The 22,212-nt window shown below is 41.6% G+C and overlaps 2 protein-coding genes across 3 annotated transcripts in view; one reads left to right on the forward strand and one right to left on the reverse strand.

Annotated features, from left to right (window-relative positions):
- The first annotated feature begins 242 nt into the window (after positions 1 to 242).
- Positions 243 to 6,319, forward strand: LOC108665536. Of its 2 annotated transcripts, none has more exons than XM_018152300.2 (5): positions 243 to 646; positions 4,658 to 4,820; positions 5,018 to 5,145; positions 5,715 to 5,787; positions 6,047 to 6,319. In XM_018152300.2, exons 1-5 carry the CDS (start codon positions 540 to 542, stop codon positions 6,224 to 6,226), a joined length of 651 nt encoding a protein of 216 aa, XP_018007789.1. In that variant the 5' UTR covers positions 243 to 539; the 3' UTR covers positions 6,227 to 6,319. The 2 variants fall into 2 exon arrangements, with proteins under 2 accessions (XP_018007789.1, XP_018007787.1); XM_018152298.2 differs by having other exon boundaries at positions 246 to 646; positions 4,655 to 4,820.
- Positions 5,779 to 22,212, reverse strand: part of LOC108665534 (transformation/transcription domain-associated protein) — a 33,571-nt gene continuing 17,137 nt past the window's right edge. The window contains exons 15-31 of the mRNA XM_047881443.1: positions 21,507 to 21,690; positions 20,010 to 20,225; positions 19,409 to 19,636; positions 19,085 to 19,181; positions 17,113 to 17,281; positions 16,618 to 16,801; positions 13,315 to 13,429; positions 12,732 to 12,910; positions 12,199 to 12,373; positions 11,409 to 11,673; positions 10,975 to 11,068; positions 10,022 to 10,237; positions 9,422 to 9,637; positions 8,292 to 8,550; positions 7,614 to 7,807; positions 7,228 to 7,404; positions 5,779 to 6,992 (exon numbers count right to left, since the gene is read on the reverse strand). Coding sequence (XP_047737399.1) covers positions 6,915 to 6,992; positions 7,228 to 7,404; positions 7,614 to 7,807; positions 8,292 to 8,550; positions 9,422 to 9,637; positions 10,022 to 10,237; positions 10,975 to 11,068; positions 11,409 to 11,673; positions 12,199 to 12,373; positions 12,732 to 12,910; positions 13,315 to 13,429; positions 16,618 to 16,801; positions 17,113 to 17,281; positions 19,085 to 19,181; positions 19,409 to 19,636; positions 20,010 to 20,225; positions 21,507 to 21,690 — 3,046 coding nt within the window. The 3' untranslated portion in view covers positions 5,779 to 6,914. The remainder of the gene's footprint in view (positions 6,993 to 7,227; positions 7,405 to 7,613; positions 7,808 to 8,291; positions 8,551 to 9,421; positions 9,638 to 10,021; positions 10,238 to 10,974; positions 11,069 to 11,408; positions 11,674 to 12,198; positions 12,374 to 12,731; positions 12,911 to 13,314; positions 13,430 to 16,617; positions 16,802 to 17,112; positions 17,282 to 19,084; positions 19,182 to 19,408; positions 19,637 to 20,009; positions 20,226 to 21,506; positions 21,691 to 22,212) is intronic.

Here is a 22,212-nt window from a genome sequence, read left to right on the forward strand (position 1 = left end):
AGGGTTAACTATTTTGTGACCCTTCTTTACATAGGTTTTCTTCAAAAAGTAACCAAAAATGCATCATTGGCAGAACAGGGTTGAAACAAACACTGAAATGACATGCAATGATTGCTCTAACATATTCTTCCATCAAATTAAATTCAGTGCAATTCGAATGCATGCCATGGGCCGGTCCTTTGGTTTACCCATGAAGGCTGTGATCCTGTCTTACCCATTAATGAGTTTTGTATTTCTGGTGATTTTTTAACTGAATCAAGAAGAGGGAGGAATATTTACCAATGAAAATATTCTTTGGCTACATTATTAGTGCTTGTGCAAAGTGGTGAGAGCAGCACAATTTATTGGTAAAATTTTCAATATTGATTTCCCCGTGGATATAAATATAAGTACTACACTACTAGTGATAGGAGTGTCTCTTAATTGTGTTGAGTATAAAAGTTACTGGACTGATGTGTGCAGGTCTGCAGGAAAATATCAAATAAAGCATCACAGGATTTTTTGTGTGACCATCTAGTTCCTGCATCAATCAACTCACAATGGCTACTCGTACAGTTCTCTATTATTGCAATTCTAAACTAGTAAGAGCAACTTCATTATTCCATAATTGTACAGATGTCAAGTTTTTTGGCTGCCTATCATCAAGGTAAGAATTAATACATAGGATGGAATTTAATCCATCTATTTACATTGAAGATGAATCATATCATTAATATGTTCCCATTTTTGTTAGTGAATTGATCAGTGGAGAAATTTAATTTTTATTTTATCAAAAATTTATACTTGGATAAAATCTTTTTTTGCTACAAAATGCTGTAACACCATATGGAGGAAAACAAATTATTATACAGGGTGATGCAAAAAAGTTGGTAAAAGTAAAGGCTTATAACTCAAAAAGTGTTAAATGTAGAAAGATGAAATAAAAAACACATGAAAGAGTATAACTTTGAGTTTTATTCAGATTACAATAAATGTTCAAAATGACCTCTGTGCTGTTGAATACACAGCTCAATACGTTTTTCAAAATTTGCGGTTACTGCAGACAAGGTATCCTGGTCAATAAGTGCAAGACCAATAAGGTAATCGTGGTTAATAATGCTTGCACCGTCACCACTGAAACTTATCTTGGAGTGCTAGAAACTGTAATGGATGTTGATATCACTCCAGATATCTGGTTCCAGCAAGACGGCGCCACTGCACATACTTTGGTAATTGCTAGAGATTGGTTAAAATCCTGATTTGGAAATGAGGTTATATCGCATCTTACAGACTTTCCATGGCCGTCTAGGTCCCCTGACAGTTTGCCTTTGGATTTCTTCCTATGAAGTTACGTGAAAGAAAAAGTATTCAGTACAAAACCAAGCAGCATTGACAATCTGAAGATGGCAATTCATGAAGCTTTCACACTTATTGACCAGGATACCTTGTCTGCAGTAACCACAAATTTTGAAAAGCATATTGAGCTGTGTGTTCAACAGCAAGGAGGTCATTTTGAACATGTATTGTAATCTGAATAAAACTTGAAGTTATACTTTTTCATGTGGTTTTTATTTCATCTTTCTACATTTAATACTTTTCGAGTTATAAGCCTTTACTTTTACCAACTTTTTTTTGGGTCACCCTCTCACCCTGTATTATGCCTAAAAAGTGAATAGGTAGTAGTAATCAATTAACTATAATAATTAACTTAGAGGGCTGTTAGTTTGCTTGGATTGCTCCATATCTTCTCAGTTCGGTTGACTATTGGCAATTCATTACAACTTGCAATTTCTGTGATTAGCAAACTTCTTGTTTCCCTGTTTTTTTATAAGAAACCTGGAACCACAATTGTTATTAGTTTTTGACATTTTTGTTTCTTTAACAATGTTTCAAGTGCATCAATAATTAATTTTCCAATTACAGGACGCATTGAGCGATGAAATTTGGATCGACATAAGTGCAAAATCATGTAAGTTGGATACTACTGACAAATCAATTTGGTTAGAAATAATTGCCAAGAATCGAAAATATTCAGATAATAGAGAAGCACCAAAAAATTACTCCAAAACAGTCTGGAGGCTCTGACAAATCCAGTAGTTTGTAGGTTGATAGCTGGAGTCCCATCCTTAATGATGAGGACCTCAGCTATAGCGAGCAGTTGGGGTTGGGGCATCGCAAGACGACGCTGGTGCAATCCTTCAGCACCGTACGGTTGATGGTCTCTTTGTGGGCCTCCATCATGTGGTTCCTTGGTCCTCGAGACTGGAGGTGGCACGTGAGACGTCTGTTTTATGTCGTAGTTGTGAGCCCAATGTACAAGTCCATATTAGTGAGAAGTCTACATTCTACAACCTTCTCTATTGCATTATAATTTATATACTACATTGGTATCTTGGAACACCCCAATTTTTTGCAGGGGTTACAAGATTCTGTATTTTCTTCTTTTGATAATTGATAAGTAGTTTAATTTTATTATTATTTACGCTTACGATGTTGTGAATGATGGATTGAAGCATCCGTTCATATGCTTTATATATATAACCGCTGGTCATTTGATTCTCGTAGAAGATGGTTGTGACGTTTGTGTTAGTCTCTGGTTCGTTGTTGATTCTCTTTTGGTTCAATTGAAGTTTTGAGATTTCTGTGTCGATCATTCTATTGGCAAACCCATTATTGACAAAGATTCTTTTGCAATTTTTCAGCTCCGTATCTAAGTCATTTTCAGATGAGCAGGTTTTGAGAACTCGCTGCATAAGAACACGTATTGTGCTTCTTTTGAAGGGCTCTATAGTCGCTCGCGGCGTTCAGGACTAGCCGGACATCTGTTAGTTTCCGCAATAGTTTGGTGACGGACGAATTATTTTTCACTTGCACGAATATGTCTAAAAAGGCTAAGTACAATTTTATCCGAGTTCGTGTGTAAACTTCAATTCAGAAATAATTTCAAAGGGCATTTGTAGATTTATCTGTTCTTCATTTGGAATGATAACGACGATATCATCTCATCGACATACCTGCAGTACAATTCAGATTCGATTTGTTCGTCGGAGAGTAGGTACTCGATTTTCAATTTCGCACATATAGTACTCAGCGAAAGTAGGACCAAGGGGACTGCCCATGGCTACGCTTTTGGTTTGTCTGTAAATTTTGTTGTCGGGAGTCCGATAAGGTGATTCGTAAGTGCAAATTCGATGGATATCGAGAAGAATTTTCTTAGGTATTTGTGAGAACGGCTAAGTTGGATGAGAATATAGTGCTTCGCAATGATTTCTAATGTTTCTTCTGCTGGGACGTTGGTGAATAGGCTGGTGACATCAAGTGACGCAAGAAGGCCAGATAGGCGTGTAGCATGGAAGATCTTCAAAAAGTCATCTCTAGATTTCACAGAGAATTGCTTTGAAATATATGATTTTATTATGTTATCCAGTTCTTTGGCTGTTTAGTGGCTAGGAGACGCGCCTTGAGAAATAATGGGTCTGAGCGGATTGCCTTCCTTGTAGCTTTTAACGTTTCCGTAGAGGTAACCCGGAGAGTAACTCCCGACGATAGGCGTAAGCTTTATAGACCCAGTACTATATTGCGGTAAGCAGATATAACCTCTGTAGAGGCGATGTTTTCCGAGTAATTTTTGGTGCTTTTATTCTTGATCATCTTCATATTTTCGTGATTTGGCAATCATTTTTAACCAAATTGATTGAGTATTATCCTATTTACATTTTGTGCTTATGTCGATCCAAATTTCATCACTCTGTGCGTCTTATAACTTAATAATGAATGATTTATACAGTGTTAGAAAAATTACCGTTAACGGTATTACCGGCGTTTCAGTTGCCGGTCGGCACGTGAAAAGAAACACCGTGTCGCCGTTTTTATTATAATTTGACACTAGAAATCCGTAAAACGTCTGATAAAAACGGCGAAACAGTTTATTTTCACTGGGCGACCGGCCACTAGAACGCCAGTGGGACCGTTTTTTCTAACAGTGTACATTCACAAAGTTAAAAAAATAAAAATGTCCACAAAGCTAAAAAAATAAAAATGTACCTGATTTTCAATTCATCATTGAAAATGAAAATAAGTGTTCGATATATTAAAAAAAACTAACAATAAAATTATCAATAAAACGAATTCTCTGGTCTTCAATGAAATTGGTGTATAAATAATATTCCTTAGAATATTTTTGACACAGTTAATATCCATTATATCAAAGTGTTGATCATCATGTCTTGGCGCCCGACGACAGACAGATCACACATCAACCTGCACCCAAGTCAGCAGGGCTTACATTCCTCACGATGACAGACAGATAACATCACCCTACTTCAGTCTGTAGGGTTCACATTCTTCACGATGACAGACAGATCACATCACCCTACTGCAGTCTGTAGGGCTCACATTCCTCACGATGACAGACAGATCACATCACCCTACTGCAGTCTGTAGGGCTCACATTCCTCACGATGACAGACAGATCACTTCACTCTGCACTACAGTCTGTAGAGCTTACATAAACGGCTGCTCAATTTTATTTCAGTCATAAATATACACCTGATATAAAATAAGGCTAACTAGTATATCAGCTTCTGAATAAGATAAAGTTGTATAGAATACATTTTGCAATTTCTATAGCGCTGAACTTAGTCGTGGAGCACTACTATTATGATCTGTACTATAGCAGGTGCAGCTCATCAAAACGTCAAACGACGCCTTTCATAAGCGAATGGGCAACTCAACCATCAGTCTCTTCCTTGATGCTCACTCTGAACAGAGCTCCTGGGATTTGCTGGGCAGCGCTGCGGCACAAATCGTCAAAGCGCACCACTACAGACGACCTAGATATTGTGAGCTCAAATATGTTAAGCTGAAGATGTACCAATTGAGTGGTGTTATGTTTTTGCTCTCATTTACTACGACAATATTGCATCAATGTCAATTTTCTGCCCTTTTAATTTGACCATCGTTCCATAAACTTTTTGCAAAATCTACTTTGAAGACCATATAACGAGTTTGAATGTTTGCACGTATGCTTTTTGAACAGGATTCCGATGACAACGAAGAAGATGGAATTGTCTTAGAGAAGGGCCTAGATTTTGCAGACCGCCGCTACAGAGTGCCATCATTGAGAATTGATGCTTGCATCAAAGCAGCTTTCAAGATATCGCGCAGGTACGAGTGTGCACTACAGCATACAAGCTTGTAAATTTCACCCCCATTGTCGTCAGAGACATAGCAGAGCACCTGGACATGTGTGGTCTGATTGTTTTTCAGAATTATATCGCATGTTGTTGGCGGCTATCGACGTCGGATATGTCGTTTGCTTTAGACGCCTATCTTACATTGGGCGAGTTAACTATCAGTCTATAATTGATCATGTCACGCAAGTTCGTCTCATGCTAGGCTGTGCCCACTTCATGAGGGGTGAGAGTTTCTGAGCGCATTGCAGCCTTCACATGATCTCTCATTTTGTACAACCATATTTGAGGCCACATTAAGTTGAAGCAACATCAAAATAAGCGTTCTCTATATGTGATGCCAATTTGCGCCGCGTTGTACCCGCAACGTGGTGTATACGTCTCTTAAAATTTTCCCCTAACATTATTATCGCTTTCGTCGCGAGTTCTTTCCATATTTTGATTTTAGGACCATGATTCAGTCTGTGAAGTGGTCTCAGTTTTCTCGAGTACACTCACCGAGAGAAGTGACCATCTGGTAAATATGTTACTTGTATGTTTCAGTCAGTCGGAGAAGGAGATATATGCCAACAAAATCCGCCTCAATGGGGAAAAATTAGAAAAGCGAAGTCATATGGTGAGTTTTCGGAGCAAAACATAATAGTATTACGAATTTCTTCGATGTTATGCATCAATAATTGAGAGAAACTTAGAAGTTGACTCAAATGCAGCAAGTATAGCACGAATAATTAATTACGTTACTATGTGTGCAAGCAGCAAGAGCCCAATAGTGTTCCAGTGAAACGTACAGCACTTGTAATAAGATTATTTGTAGGCACTCTAATAATGAATTGTTCCTAGAATCAAACGAGTTTTAACGCAATTTCTTGTTACAGTTGAGGATAGACGACGTGCTGGAATACGTGAAGCAGAACCCAAGCAAAACCAATCCTTCTCTTATTGAAATATCACGCGCTGAGGTGCGGCACATCGGAGGCTTCGAAGAAGCCGGCACGCACTACAACGTCGTCATGAGAGTTTACCCTAGACTCATCGTCCCCAAATGGGAACCCTGAAGCCACTCAATTGCGGTCAGAAAGACCTGAAAACTCTATGATTGTTTCTTCTTATTGATCGCCAAGTTCACTTGAATAAACTTGAAATTAATACTTTGATAGTTTTAACATTCATAAATTGAGTCTCTTAGACCAAACATACACCTCCGCTATGTTCCAGTACATTATTACTTAGCAATCACTATCGCAACATGCAAGTATTAAAGGCACATCTAAATCAAAATTCGACCATGATTCGCATAAGTAAGGTTGTTCAAAAGCCTACGAGAAAAGTCTTTCTCCATCAACGCCACGTGTTGCTGCGAAGTAAATAGAAACGCATATTTTGGGATTCCTTAGTTTCATTTTTGGAAATCACACGAGATACAATTAGCAATACGAATTATAGCAGCCACCCAACTGTACAAAGAGCCAATATATACATCGTACTTTTCTAAGATGAAAATAGAAGGTATTCGTAGTTTCATTTAGCCCCTCTTACTTCATAAATGATTTACATCATCGGGCTGATTAAAAAAAATAACTTCAATGTCAATATAGAGATCACAAGTGAGAATACCATGAAGTACCTACTATCTATAAATAATGCACTCTGGCAAAAATATTAAAATAACTTGGTATCCGGCTTGCGTTGGTACGTATAAAAGTTATGCACAAAGGAGCCGTTGGCTGGAGATGATCGATCCACTTAGAGCCATGGATGCCAGGCTGGGTCCATACGGCACAGGTTGTCCACGCACAGAACAGCGCGCACCATCTGCGTGGCCTGAAAGAAATACACGCATTAGGGGACAGAAGATATTGTACGTTGTCAATTCCTGTCAGTTAAACACGAAATAAGTTTAAAGTACAAAGCTTTTTTTTCTATGTATAATGTAAGAAATAGACGTGTCAATCAGTAAAACAAAAATAAGTTATAAAAACATTTCTGGAAATGAAGACTTGTGTTAATTCCTGAATGTCAATTATTAAAAGAAAATGGTGATGTGAAAGTAAGTTACCTTGCTCTCGGATTGGTCAAGCATGGCGAGCGCCTGCACGCGGGCCAGGATGCTGGTCACGGCTTTGTTTACGCGCGAAACGAGCGCTTCCGAGTCGATGGGCCCTCCGCGCGCTGCGCCGCCCGCAACAACGCTGCCGCTCGGGTTATTCATCGCCTCCACGCTCGCCTCTTGTCGCTGTAATGAAAAGGTAATTGGTTGAAAATTTCCCTAAAAAAAAAAATTCCCGAACTTCAGTGGCTTAATCTTCTGGAATCATTCAGGATATAAGCTTCGAAGCTAATTTTGTACAACATAATTCCGTCAAAAATAAAATGATACGGAGGCCCTCCCGACATCAATGCTGGCAGGGAGAACAAAATCAGTACAAAATGAGAGCATCAAACCTTGTGCCACGTGATGATCTCATCCCTGAGGATGGCCCTAAGCAGCGCCTGCAGTTTGAAGGAGGGCGTGGAGAGGCAGCGCGCCGCCACCACCATGGACGCCGACAGCGGCCCCGTGACGCCCACACTCGTGCATAGCGTCGCCAGGTTGGGGGTCAGGCGGAAGGGCACAGCTCTGCTGCCGTCCAGCTCGCCTTTTGCATACAAACGCAGTTAACATACAACACCTTCATCTTATGATATTAAATTAACATCCTTATTCTGTTAATAATGTGATGAAAATGGATTGAGTTATTAATCTTAATATAATGTTATATCATAGAGCACTGAAAGTAATTCATCTTCTATTTCAAAAGAATCGAAACACGTAGTAAAACTAGTATTTCATAAAAACGATTTCTTGGAAACTTTTGTAGCATGAGGTTAACATGGCACTCGTGAGGAATGATTTTTCATTAGAAAAGATGGGAACTTAAAACATAAATGATCGCATTGGAGAAAACATTGAATTCTCTTTGGGTGGCATATTATCTGATTCCTCTACCATGCAATGGGATCATGATTGTGAATAAAATAATTACACCGGGCACTTAGAGCAACGACATGATGGCTGTCAGTATCTGTAACCAAAGAAAAATACCAGAACAATTAAAGTGTTAGAGTGACAGAAATGATTACCTTTGGAATCATCCACGTTGAACTTGAAGTAAGCAACATTGATAAGGCCTGAGTCCCTGTGGAGGTAAAGCATGTCCGGGTAGAGGCGTGTCAAGTGCAGCACGTATTCCATGAGACCCAGCACCCCAAGCTGCACCGTCACCATCTTCCGGAAGGTCCAGTAGTCGGTGGCGTTAGGGAACGCCGCGATGGCCCACTCAGTGAGCATCGTACGCGGCACCATCCCGCTCTGTACCTCCTTTACGATGTCGCGTAGTACCTGCGATGCGGCAGTAAGCGTGAAGCTAAGTATACCCCGCGCAATAAAGACTTACAGAGTTTATATCAAGTTAAGTGTCTCATCGCGGTAGAGCGTGCGTCCAGGTAGCGTGACTGTGGCATATCTCGTGCAATGCGCTAGCTTTCAAGTTCATTTAGGTTTATTCTAGGGCAGCAGTTATGACAATGTTTCAGTTAGTGCGCTTAATGCACTTTAGAAAAATCATAATTTAATAATTAATCGGAACTAAACATGGAACATACTGTCATTTATAGAAGACGAAAGACGAATATACACAAACACTCTAGAGGAATTAATGCATAAACATTCACTCGCACCTAATTAATCTTTACAGCTTGTAAGATAAGAATCACAAAATTACACATGCAATTCATTTACTAAACTTAAAATTTGAACATTAGAAAATTGACCCAGACGTAATCGTTCTGTTTTTCTTCGTCAACATTTATTAATTTTGCCGCACAAATAAGAATAGCGTTAGAATTAAAACTCCTCAAAATTCATCTAGAGTAAATTTCTGAAAAAAAATCCTTCAATCGTGTTTTCGGGATTTAGAAATTATGCAATCATAGCACTTTACCAGTTACTCTAAAGTATGAAACTCGAGTCTCACTTACATTCAATGCACAAATTCCACATTAAAAAAATAATATTCTCGGCAATTGCCAATGATGCTCTGGTTTAACAAAAAAATTATAAACTCGCGCGTTTGCCGAATAGTCTTGACCAGGGGAGGTTCTATACATGGAAATTTTTTTGATGCTTTATGGGTAGTTTATTCTATTGGCAAAGAATATTGAGAAATGACATTGTAAAAAAAAAAGTTCTTCACTAAAAAAGTGTGGTATACCTGGTGTGAAGCTTGCACGCCTTTGGCTTGCACGCCCTCGAGTCGCTGGTAATAGCGCGTGATGGGAGTGTCAGGCTCGAGGTGTTTGGCTTGACATCGCTCCCTGTAGATGTCCATGAGACTCAGGGAGCTGGGGTTGTCTTCCACCAGGCGATTCTGGGGCGAGAAAGCCACCACCCGGCTCACGTACAGGTGAATGAAGCGGCGACTTGGCTCCTGCAATCAGAGGGAGAATGACGAAATGCAAACTTTAGAATTTATGATTCAAACTAAATTTATGCGAGAGTAATTAATTTTGGAAAATATTTCATGCTTGTTGAAACAAGATGATTATATGTAGCGCAAAGAAGTAGAAGACTATGCACAAAGATGAAACTAAGAAACAGGCGCTACAATACATGAAAATATTGAGTAAATTTGTAGAAGAATTTATCTCTTACAAAATATAAAATAATTATTGAGCTTTGAATTTTTAATGATTTTGTCAATATAATGCAAGGAGAATGAATTTTGTTGCAGCGATTTGTAACTTCTAACGAATTTCTCTAAATTTTATGAAAACTTATTCTAGAGTTAAAATTTGAAGTGTTGTAAGGTAACCTTTTGTTTAGTGTAGAAGACATTGAGCATCCTGAGGAGCTGCTGGATGCGTTCCTCTCGGCGGGACTCGCTGAGGCTGGAGTCGCTGACGACGAGGTAGGGATAGACGCGCCCATTGTGGCCTCTGATGTGCAGGCGACGGGGCGCTGACTGGTGCTTGTGCACGATGTCAACCCTCGGCAGGAAGCGCGCGATGCGGATGTAGTAGCGCGAGTTCTGAGCAGAAACAACAGCAACGCAAGGTCAAAGAACTGGTTTAGAGGTCACGCAGATGTACACGTGACTCTAAGATCTTACTGCGAAAATTGAAGCAACCAGAGTTTCCGGGACGACTCTTAAACTGAACGGTAAACTTCTGGACTTCCCCGAAATGTCACGAATTAATTAATGTCAAGAATATTCATACACAGCAATTAAGCTACAAGAAAAATGCAAGGTTATATTTCATGTCTAATGATCTCATTCATTTCCCTCGCTGAAGAACAAGAATGATGTTAATTCTTTTTTGATGGGATTAATAGTTTTCAAGCAGCTTCAGAAATATTTATGAACCTATTAATTAATAAAGTATAAACAAGAATGACAAAACATTTGCTGGATCCCAAATTTTCGAAATAAAACACATTTATATACTTTTTATACACAATACCATAGGCGATAATAGCAATGAAGGTTTGTAAATCACTTCAAAAATTTCCCCATAAACTTTATTTAAAATAGGTGAAAACTAAATATGCTTGAAAACGCTAATGTATTGAGTTACTTTTGTTATTAAATACATGAGCAGCCAGGGGCCGAGTCCAAAAACTTGCTATACAATGTTACAGATAAATCAGTTCCATCAAAGTCAGCCATACATTATCCCAGGTCTTGAATTGAAAATTCCATAATTTCTATCAGCATCTCATTACCAGAAGCACGTAGAAGGAATTATAGAGCCTAACCGAACGAACCTTGGGCAAAAGGCACTCGCCAGGCAGCTCCACCTCTGCAGTCTGCACGCTGAAGTTGCTCAAGAACCTACACTTGTCTTCGATCAAGAACCATCTGTAAGGGACATAACTTTCTTAGAACTGAAGGAGTGAATGCTGTTGCTCCTTCAGATATTTCTTCGCAAAAAGTATAGTTACAACTTCGTGACTACGGTAAAATACGGTGGGAATAGTTACAAGGATTTTTCAAGATGATAAATTATGCAAAGTTTTATAAGATAAAAATATAAACGTAATCAGAAAGTACACACTTCTTAAAAATCAGGCACATATTTATAACTAATTACTAACGTAAAAATTGGATAATCTCATAAAATTAATAAAGTTAAAACAAAGCAAAACAAGGGCAAATATGAACCATTGTATCTAAAGCAATGTAGATACAGGAGCCTTACTTAGGTAGAAGCTTCACACGAGCCTCGAGGATCTTAATCCACTTTTTGAGCTTGTGGATGAGAGGATGAAGCTTCACAGAGCCAGGCTGGGCGAAGTCGAAATCAGCAGTAAACTGCCCTTTGAGTTTATGGAAGACAGGGTCTTGTACGGTTGCCTGGGCTCGCCTAGCCAGAGACTCTGAGCCTGTGCTGGTGTGGTGGGTAGCGGCGCTGCTGTTGTTGCTCGCACCGCTGGCCACACCCACGCCTGAGCTGTTCAGATTCTCTGCACCATAGACGATACCATGAATTTTATATTCGTCAAGCTTGCTTACATTTACATGAAAACATTCTGTTACAGGCTTAAATGACAAGAATTGTGTCATTGTTGCGAATGAGTTAATATAAATATTAAAATATAATATTAGTTAATAAATATATTAAAATATTATACTAAATAATATTAGTTAATAATGTTGATCGCATTAAAGAATTCCTGACACAACTTCCAGCACATCAGTTTCTACTCTTCAGTTCACTCTCATCATTATCAATCAATTCATTATTCACAATGGGATAATGGTAGGTTTTATCGGAAGGAAACGCACAAAAAACACATTTTGCATTTAATTTTTATTTTGAGCATCTAACCTTGAGAAAGATTGTCTGAGAGGATTACTAACCGGCCACATACATGCATAAAGAATCACATCAGTGTGTTTCACTTGCTTGGCCAAAATCACAGGGCCCTATTGTTACACCAAGGACATGCAAGCATAAGACTTTACATTAAAGACGAATAAAAACTGACCAATGCCCAAGCCGAAGGTGGCCACGAGTTTCTTGACGAAAGATTGTGTGTGAGGAGTGATGACAGCTTCTGACACGGCTGCCGAGTTCTCAAAAGCCACTGAGTAGCACTTGGCAAGAGCCTGACGCAACTGGCGCAGCACTTCTTCATACCAGTTTTCTCGGAACCAAGTCATCTGCAACACATACAAAATTACGGTTGGAACGATAGGTCTGAAATCAAGAGCCAATAGGCTGAACAACTGAAAGATGCGCAAAAAAGATTTTTAGTGTAGAGGATGATAATTAGAATGCGAAGGGCTAAGGTTGAACACATCCTATTAGCATGGAAAGATGCCGGTCGGAGAGGAAGATAGGCCCCCAATTTGCGTTGTTCTCGAAACACGAGGATTGAACAATTTAGATTTCACGAGTTTCAATTGACAATTCCCCTGCTAGAATAACAATCCAATCAGAGCACGTTTAAACATACATAGATATGTATACAGTATAATCACCTACCAAGCAAATGACGACTGCCATGCTCCATCTTACCTGATCAACGATGCCCTCAAGAGACACCAGTACCGTAGGGTGATAGTCTCGCTGTATCTGCAGGATGCGAGAACAATGACGCATGGGCTCAGTAGCACGAATGGTTTCGCCAGACTGCTGCAGTTGATTGCCCTGCTGCTGCCCTGGCGGCTGTTGTGGTGGGGCCACACCGAGCGGATCTAATTTCAGACAGGAACAAAAAGTCAGAAACAGACGTGGAAGCCATTTTAGGCATAAATTTCTGTCTATAGTGAGTTTGAATATTGCTTTTAGTTCACCAGAGTTTCGCTTTAAAATGTTAATTTAAACTAACAATTCATTCACGATTTTAGACAATAAACAAATGATATGATCATACAGTGAAGCTTAAACAGATTTTTCAGTCATGCTATTGCAATGAGTAAGTAAAAGAAGCAATTGAGTGAATCATTATTGTTTGTGCTTACACTCTCTATCATCAATTTATTGGAGAAAATTTAGAATTAATACAGATATGATTGAAAAAGAGACCAGCTCTCGCAATAAGTAATTCAGACATAAAAGGGTTCTATAAGGACCAAGTATCAGATATGGTTTCTATTACCTCTCTTGTAACGGCCCCGCTGCTCAATGCGCAGAGTGAGGTAGAGTGTGCGTACGGGCAGGTATACGGCCTGGGGGTACAGCTTGCCCACGTTGTTCAGTAGGTTCAAGATAACCTGTCGTCAGAGAGAGCAGTGATTACTCTTGCGCCGGCTGTGGCTGCAGGCGGACGTGTGCTGATGCGGCCCGTTTACAACTTACGCTCGTGTACAAATTTGATAACCTCGTTTTTGATAACTACGTCGCAAATGTTCATAAGCAAGTTCTTTTGACTAAGAGGACTACGCTTTGAGGATCTACCGACGTTGAATGAACGACGTTGAACAAACTGTGCCAAATATTACTGCAGGTATGCGTGCGTCACACGCCGGAAAAGGCGACCCCCAAACGCCACATAATTCCGAGGGACAGACGGATCCCTGTCTCTTATACACATCTAGATGTGTATAAGAGACAGTTATATCCCTGGCAGAAATGCGCCAAGTCTGGATCCGGACTATTAGAACTCGTTCCGTTTATACCCCGTAGCATATACCCTTCTCCTCCCCATATTGGCCACCCTTACTCCCCTTATCCTGGCAGTGCAAGGACCTGTACTCCCCTTGTCCTGGCAGTGCAAGGACCTGTACTCCCCTTATCCTGGCAGTGCAAGGACCTGTACTCCCCTTGTCCTGGCAGTGCAAGGACCTGTACTCCCCTTATCCTGGCAGTGCAAGGACCTGTACTCCCCTTATCCTGGCAGTGCAAGGACCTGTACTACTGCATCAAGGAGGCCATGGAGCGGGCCGCCCGTCGGGGAGTGGGGGCGCTGCCGGGGCTGGAGCTCGGGGGAGAGTTCCCCGTACAGGACATGCGCACTGGGGAGGGGCTGTCTCTTATACACATCTAGATGTGTATAAGAGACAGCAACAGCATCGTGCATCAGGTGGCCCAAATGAGGGCGGATGAACGATAATCAGAGGCGGCGATCCATCGTGGCCTGGGACTGCTGTGTCCCAAACAAATACTAAGGATAAGGAATGCCATGGCTGGAGCGGGCGTGTCGCCACACCGGGTTTTTATTGCTACTCACGAGCTTGCTTGACGTAAACTACGTCGACGCAAGTGTGTTTTTGACTAGGAGGACTATATAGCGAGTATTCGTTTTCTCGCTACATTCAGCTTTGAGCTGACAGTAGACGTGCATCACTGTTATTAGACCCAAGCTGAATCTGGTTGCTACTGACGGCGCCGTTAGCTTACTCGGCGAAGCGACTGCTCGGCCTGTGGTCATTCGTTGCAGCCCTTGATCCATCCGTCTATGAGAGAGTAGATTTACTCATCGTGACGTCCCCCACGCCTCGCATGTCTTGTCTTGGATGCCGTGCTGGCCGAAATAAGCGTCCTGCTGCCGCCTATCAAGCAGTGCTCGACAACGGTGAGTTCGTCATCACTGGCAATAGGCCGTTGCTACGGCGGCAATCATTTGCGCTGAACTCTACGTACCGTTACCTGTCGTCCGTTATGTCTTACGCGATAAGCCGCAGTCGTCCCGACTATGTCGACCTGACTATGTCGGCCTGACTCATGGTTGGCACTATCAGTCAACAATCTCGTGCAACTCTACAATAACAAGCTGACCCGTGCTCTCGATGACCTCATTCCTAAGGTCATCAGCTCAATGCATCAAAAACCGACTTTATTTGATTTGCGACTGCTCGGCGCCAGCATCAGCTTCTAGGAAACCCTGTTCGCGTAGGCAACGAGTTCGTCTTGCCTGCGTCTTCGGTTTGCAACCTCGGCATTCTGCTGGACTTGGAACTTTCTATGAACACAATCACACTGCCAAAGTCACCACCGCTTGTTTCGGCACTCAGCAACTAATACGTAGCGTCAGCCGCTGTGTCTCGAGGCCCTCGTTGTGGCACTCGTTCTGACCAGATTGGACTATGGTAAAGCAACACTGTATGGACTTCCGACCACGGCACTAAATAAACTGCAATCCGTAATGAACGCTGCTGCGCGACTCGTGTGCAATAAGCGAAAATTCGACCACGCGACGCCGATATTTCAGGATCTTCACTGGCTGAGCATGCAGCAGCGCACGCAGTTCAAGGTCGCTGTTCTGACGTTCTGATTCCTTCCCGGTCAGGCGCCTCCTTTTCTCACGGAATGTCTGCAGCGCGTGTCGGATCAGTCTTCTAGAAGACGACCACGTTCGTCATCAGCAGTGAACCTCGTCGTTCCATCTACACGTCTAACTACCGTCGGCGACAGAGCGTTTCTGGTGGCCGCCGCCAGAACCCTAAAAACAACCATGGAACAGTCTGCATCGTTCCATAACATCGGCTCCTTCGTTGCAGGTGTTTCGTCGACGCCTAAAGTCGGAACTATTTCGTAGAGCCTATGAATCAAGTGCTTAGTCATTTTTATCCATTCTCATCTTTAACTTCCATTCCATTCCATTTTTTATCGATTCTCAGTCAATTTATTTCTCGCTTGCTATTAAACTTATGTGTAACGTCCCCACGAAGTACGTTTGAGCCTGACGCCACGATAAGTGTTTCGTAGAATAATAATAATAAACTGGGCAACTCCGTCAATCTTAGAGAAAGTCCGATAAATGTATCATAATGTCCCGATTAAGCCATCATGTGGCCCTCCTCCTATGAAAGTATACGCCGGTTTGTACGGACGGGCGAAGAGGACTCTCAGCATAGAGATTTTGGCCCGAGCCTCCATGACCACCAAGATGAGCAGGGTCCTGCCTAGTTCCTCACATCCGATCGGCTACAGGGAAATCCCTACACGCTTACGGCGAGGCGCTCAGCAATCGCCAACTGCTGTCATGCCGGAGACCCTTTACAATTAACTTTTCGCCTGCCCTGCCCTACCCTCCCCTCCACCCTCAGGCGGTGAGGGCGCCCCTTAATGTCATTGCTCTTCTCTCAACTCCTCCTCTTCTCTCAACTCCCACCTGATCCACTACCTGAGCCATACCCTACGTGCGCATGGGACAACAGCCTGACACAAAATTACAATATAAAAAATTTTCTTGTTTACCTTCACTTTGCATAGAATGCAGTGGAAGTTCAACTAAAACCATGAGCATTTTAAGTTTAAGGTAGTATTCTTGATTTCTCTAGGCCACTGGAAGAGCCATGTATTATTAAGGTAATCAACCCAAACCCACTTGCCTTCCTTCCTGACCCACTTTGTTCTGCTTCCTGACTCACCTTATCATCCTCTCATGAACTACCTTACCATCTATCCTGATCATTTCTTACTGCTCCCTGGCCCCACTTTGTCCTGCCCTGCAACCCACCTTGCCCTCCCTCCTGACGAGGCAGGTCAGCAGCTGCGGTATCCAGGCGAGCCACTGCAGCGCAGGCACGGCGTTGCCGTACTTGTCGATCGCGTCGGTGAGTTGCGTGCCGCTCACGGGCTCGAAACTCAGCAGCCAGAACACCTTCGCTATGTACTTGCGAGCCTTCAATTCATTGTCGCATCTGCGGGACACGTCACACGGTCAGTAACCCTATTAACCTCAAATATTGATTGCGTTGAATCTGCAAGTTTAGCTGTTAGAAAATATTAGTGAAATATCCCCAGCAGAATATCAGTTTAAAAATGCAATGATAATAACCCTATGATCATGAGAAAAAAATTATCAAAACCCTAATTTACATAAAAATGCATGCAAGCTTCATAATTCTAGCCGCACATAGGCGTGCGCACCAGACAGCGTGTAGCAACAGCTTGGGCCCAGGTTCGATTACCGCGTGGAAAATTATTAAAAGACAGCGCATCAGCGACTCACCGAGCAGCATGCAGGAAGCAGATGATTGCCTGAGCGGCGGCGTTCAGGTTGCTGGTGTCCCTCGAGAAGCCGACTTCTATGAAGTCGCCCCAAAGCGACCAACCTTTGAGTAACAAGTCGTGGAACTGTACGCTCGAACTGAAGGCTTTGTTGGCCTCATCCGCACGACCTGCAAACCAATTAACACATTTAACAATAGCTGCAGGTATTGCTCGCTCGAATGAGATACCTTCCTAGTTAATTACTCGCCAGAATGACACACGATGTAATTGGACGATGAAACTTCTAAATCATCAGACTAAGGAGCTATAATATTTAAGGATTAGAGTTACTCTATTATATTACACCATCAAGTGAAGTGGTAATTAGGATGGTGAGCAAGAGAATTGCTTCGTAATTTCGTTTGCAAAATCAACGCCATTTTTCCACCCTAAATCAGAACGGCTGCATTAGTAGGAGAGGTTTCCTATAGCTTTTGTCGCAAGTCAATCCTGCTGTGACATGGCATTAGTTCAGCGTCCCTGCTTACTAATGCTTAGCCAACGCACTTCAATTGTTTCATGATGGCCATACAAGGGAATATGGCAAAATGACCACAGCGCATTTGGATGAAGATACTCATAGCTACTAAATTCATCACAGAGGAACTAGTTTTAGTACTAGTTTACCACAGATTTATCAACATAATAACACCACAAATATTTCTCATGCTCATGAAAAACTGGCACATTTGCATTGAACTATAAAATATAATTGTATAGATCACCCCATTTCTCATGCAACAATAGAGGCATTTTACATCCAAAAATAAAATACGGATGGAGCAAAGCAAGTAAGGAAACCATAGAGGCTCGTTGCAACCTGATTTAATCATGGGTAATTCTGACTTTAGTTTATATTTTAATAATAAACATTGCTTACGTAAAGTTTCGATGAAGGGCTGAGGGGTGTCAAGCAATTGTAAGCAGGATGAGAACATGACCTCAAAGTTGGGGTAGAAAACCGTGAGGGCCAGTTTGTTTATGGTTTGGAATGCTGAGGGTATGGAAAGGACTGACTCTTGTGGAACTTGAAACTGTCGCGGCGTCCCTTGGTATAGGCTTATGTGTGCGTGACATCTGCCTATATCAAGACCCTAAAATTTGCGCCTAAGAGTTGTCCTATACTGCGGTGACCGTCACTCCAGTACGGTCTGGATCCGGCCGTCGGACGGCCGCAACGGCTCCGGCCGCTGGACGGCGGTTCGCAAAATAACGGCTGCGCGAAACGTCGAGTCATTCATACCACTACGACTCCGATATAACGTCAAAAATCTACGTGTAACGGCCATAATTTCGCCATATTTGTACGGTCATCAAGACAATACGATCACAGTCATCATCAGTAGCAGTACGGTCACGATCACCAACAGCAGAAGTGCGGCAATGAGCTTGGTGTAACACCAAGGCCTATGAAGACTACACCAATAGTCGGAAGTACGGTTGTTATTTAAATTCTACGGTTGTGACCGGTCGTGAGACATCAATCTAAGCGCGGAGATTATGGCTAAGAAGACAACGTGACTGTGAAAGGCAACAGCGAGGAGGCGAGGCTACAGCTGCGGTACGGCCGCACACTCGTGCAAGAAGTACGGTCGTTTACGACAGTCGTATACTCAACGGAACTGCAACGAGTCAACGCTTCTGGTAAAAGTAGATTTCACTGATGATTGTGTTCGGATCACCCTTTTTCTGTGCTAGAGATTTTTGTTAGCGTAGGATGTGACTTAAATTTTCCAATTTAATATTAAATGCGCCAGCGTTTCATTGCAATCTTCTCTCTGTAGGATTTTTGCCGTAATTTTTTTAGATGAGAACTTATAAATGCGAATACTCCAAGTAAAGCCCAAGACGCTAGGGCCGTAGCCTGCCTAAATTAAAGCAATTGCAATTAATGACTAATTAAAGCAATTCCAATGACCAATTAAACTTACCGAGGTGCGACAGGAAGAGGCCCTTCAGCGCGTAGAACTCTGACGTCATTTCCTTGGTGAAGAATTTCAAGTTTGTGGACTCGATGACCTCCAGACCCTGCAACTCCAACACGAGCAAACAGTTCATCAGCAACCACCAGTGACGTAACAATAACTTCAAAATCACCAAACAAAATAAAGTATAGCACTGAATTAGGAACGATTTTTTTTGCGTTCAATCCTACTCTTCATGCAAGTCGGACGTTATCAAGTAATTTTGTGATGAGTATCTATTGTTATATATCAATATGCAGCGCACAAGCTTAATCAAGTTAAAAAAAGTACCTCTTGCAGTTCGGTTTTGCCCATGTTGTTGGCAACAGCCATGTGCAGATAACACTTGACTTGCTGCCGGATCTTCTGGAAGCAGTCGACGATGGGGACGGAAGGTATGGAATGGATACGTGAGAGGGATTCAAGGCAGACGTTCGTCGAGTTGTGCTTGCGGGCGATTTTGCCGAAGTGAATGATCGCCTGAGCGGAGGCGTGCACCCCTAGCATGCTGTTGTTCTGCTGCAAACCAACACTCGGTTAGACCTACACGACAATAAAGAGTCAATTCGTAATCTTTATTACAAAATTGAAACAATTTTTCCAAGAGAAGTTCAAGAGGAACCATTTAAAATTGTATCCTAACAATTCAACATTGCTATAGCATCTGCATGAAATTACTTTCAAAACTTGCCGTTTTGACGAGGTTGCTATTATATATCTATGTGTTCTATATTACAATGATCAAAACATGCTACTTACCCGTAATAACTACTCTTAATTAACCTGTTTTATAAATTTCCCAGTGGCACAGGATAAACGCCAACAACGCTAAAGGATTAATTATAGCTGAGGAATATGATTGCGTTGCGCAAGTACGATAAAATTGATGCACCTGTCCAGTCTCGCCGGCGTCGGTATAGTGGGTGACGATGAACTGGTAGTGCTGCTGTCGCCACGTGAAAATGTCCGACCAGTGACTGAGGTCGTCGGCAATGACAGGCAGGCGATTGCGCCACGTCTTTACAATTGCCTTCATGTCTTGTAAACTGCTTGACCGTCCTTGTAGTAGACCCTGATGAATCTGCCATGCTTCCTGTAGCTCCATTACCTACAACAAACATCAACAGAGCTTCTCACCACGAAAGATAATTTCCGACAAGAATCCGAGCGGTCTCGGTCCAGATGTTGAAACCGTCCAATACGCACTCGAAATTATGATTTCCAAAATATACACCACTATATTTTTGTACATTACGCTTGTCCTTACCATTGAATTCATTACTATTTCCGTAACTGAACAGCTATAAATAGCAGTTGCCAACTCCTCAGGAGCTACAGCGATGCATATACATGACAATCAAGTAACGTACGAGTAAAGAAGAGATCAGTGGAAAAGTTTTATATGACGTCGCGCAGTTCGAACGTCGACATTACTCAAGGAGCGCACTGCATTGCATTTCTTTGCTTAGAAATTGTAAAGCTCACTCCTAAACAAGTCGTAAATCCTCAGGTGAAATGATGGATGAACAAATTTGAATAAGCATGGAAGAGCATGATTATTGATAGCTCCGATAATCGAGCATTGATAGCTCCGATTATTGAGAATTATTGTTGATGCTTCAGATTGAATAGTAATAATAGAGCAATATTGTGAATAGCTTTGGAAATTATAAACACTTCTTCAAAGACCAGCTCACCATAGCAGGCCGTACACACGCCCTGCTACATCCAGTCAATGCACTCAATATCTCACAGAAGATAAATGTATTTATGCAGAGGTAGTCAGGCAATGACTTAATGCAAGATGTTCGCAATGTATTCCTGTATATGCACTATAATAATGAAGAATATCCAACTATATTTGCAGTCGTTTCTAGAGAATCTTTTCTAGAAAAAGTTATGTCTAACGTTACCTGCTTCGCATTTCTTGAAAAATTAAAAAGAAATCTTTATTGCGCACGATATTTAAGACTTGAATGTTCAGACTTGAAACGCCTAGCATCATATCGAACCCGGTGCAAGTCTAGTAGCTATTTCAAACTATCGTCAGTTGATAAAAGATCCGGTCGAAGGACCTGTTTTTAGATCTCCTGTGGACAAGTCACGAAAAGTAGTACAAGAATCGGTGACAGGCCACATCATGCCTACTCTTCAGCGCCAACATCACTTTTTAGCGCATTTTCTCATTTATTGAAAAAATGCACTATTGTGCTCGCCATATCCGTCCGTCCCTCCGTCTGTCTGTCCGACTGTCCGTCCGTCTGTCCGTGACCTCAAGTTTTCGTCGACGAGAAAATGCGCTCTCTGTCAGCACTGCAGTGAGTACTGAGTTATATTTTTTATGTTATGTTAAGTGTACAAAAGTAACATTCGGCATTAGAGTTGCCACCTGTTGCGCCGCCTGCAGGAAGGGTAAGTGGATGTGGGACACGATGGGCGGCAGGCGCTTCCACTCTCGTATGCAGAGCGCCGAGGTCACGTCCACGATCTTGTCTACGGTCGCAGGAGTCTGCTCCTCGCCGTAGCATATTGCCAGATATCCTTTGTACAGGTTCACTTTCCATTGGTATTCTCTGCAATAAAAATAGTACAAAGCATTTTAGTATTTGTACAGGTTCACTTTCCATTGGTATACTCTGCAATAAAAATAGTAAAAAGCGTTTTAGTATTATGACAGGTTCACTTTCCATTGGTATTCTCTGCAATAAAAATAGTACAAAGCATTATAGTATTTGTACAGGTTCACTTTCCATTGGTATTCTCTGCAATAAAAATAGTAAAAAGCGTTTTAGTATAAGTACAAGTTCATCTTCCATTGATATACTCTGTCATCGAAATAGTTCAGCGCATTATGTCGTGTGTAGAGGAGGTTCACCCTCCATTGTTTTTCTCTAAATTGGAATAGTGTAATCATTAGGGTATATGCTTTGAACATACGGTTCAGCTTCCATTGATATTCTGTGAAATTAACATAGCGTGAGGATATTTTAATTACTGGGTATCATTTATATAAACATAGAAGCGTCACGTTATACGACGAAAACGAATTAAAACGTTCAAATGTCTAATGGAAAATGCGTTGTCTATGCAGAATA

This window comes from Hyalella azteca, unplaced genomic scaffold (assembly GCF_000764305.2).
Source record: "Hyalella azteca isolate HAZT.00-mixed unplaced genomic scaffold, Hazt_2.0.2 contig7978, whole genome shotgun sequence".
Lineage (NCBI taxonomy): Eukaryota > Metazoa > Arthropoda > Malacostraca > Amphipoda > Hyalellidae > Hyalella > Hyalella azteca.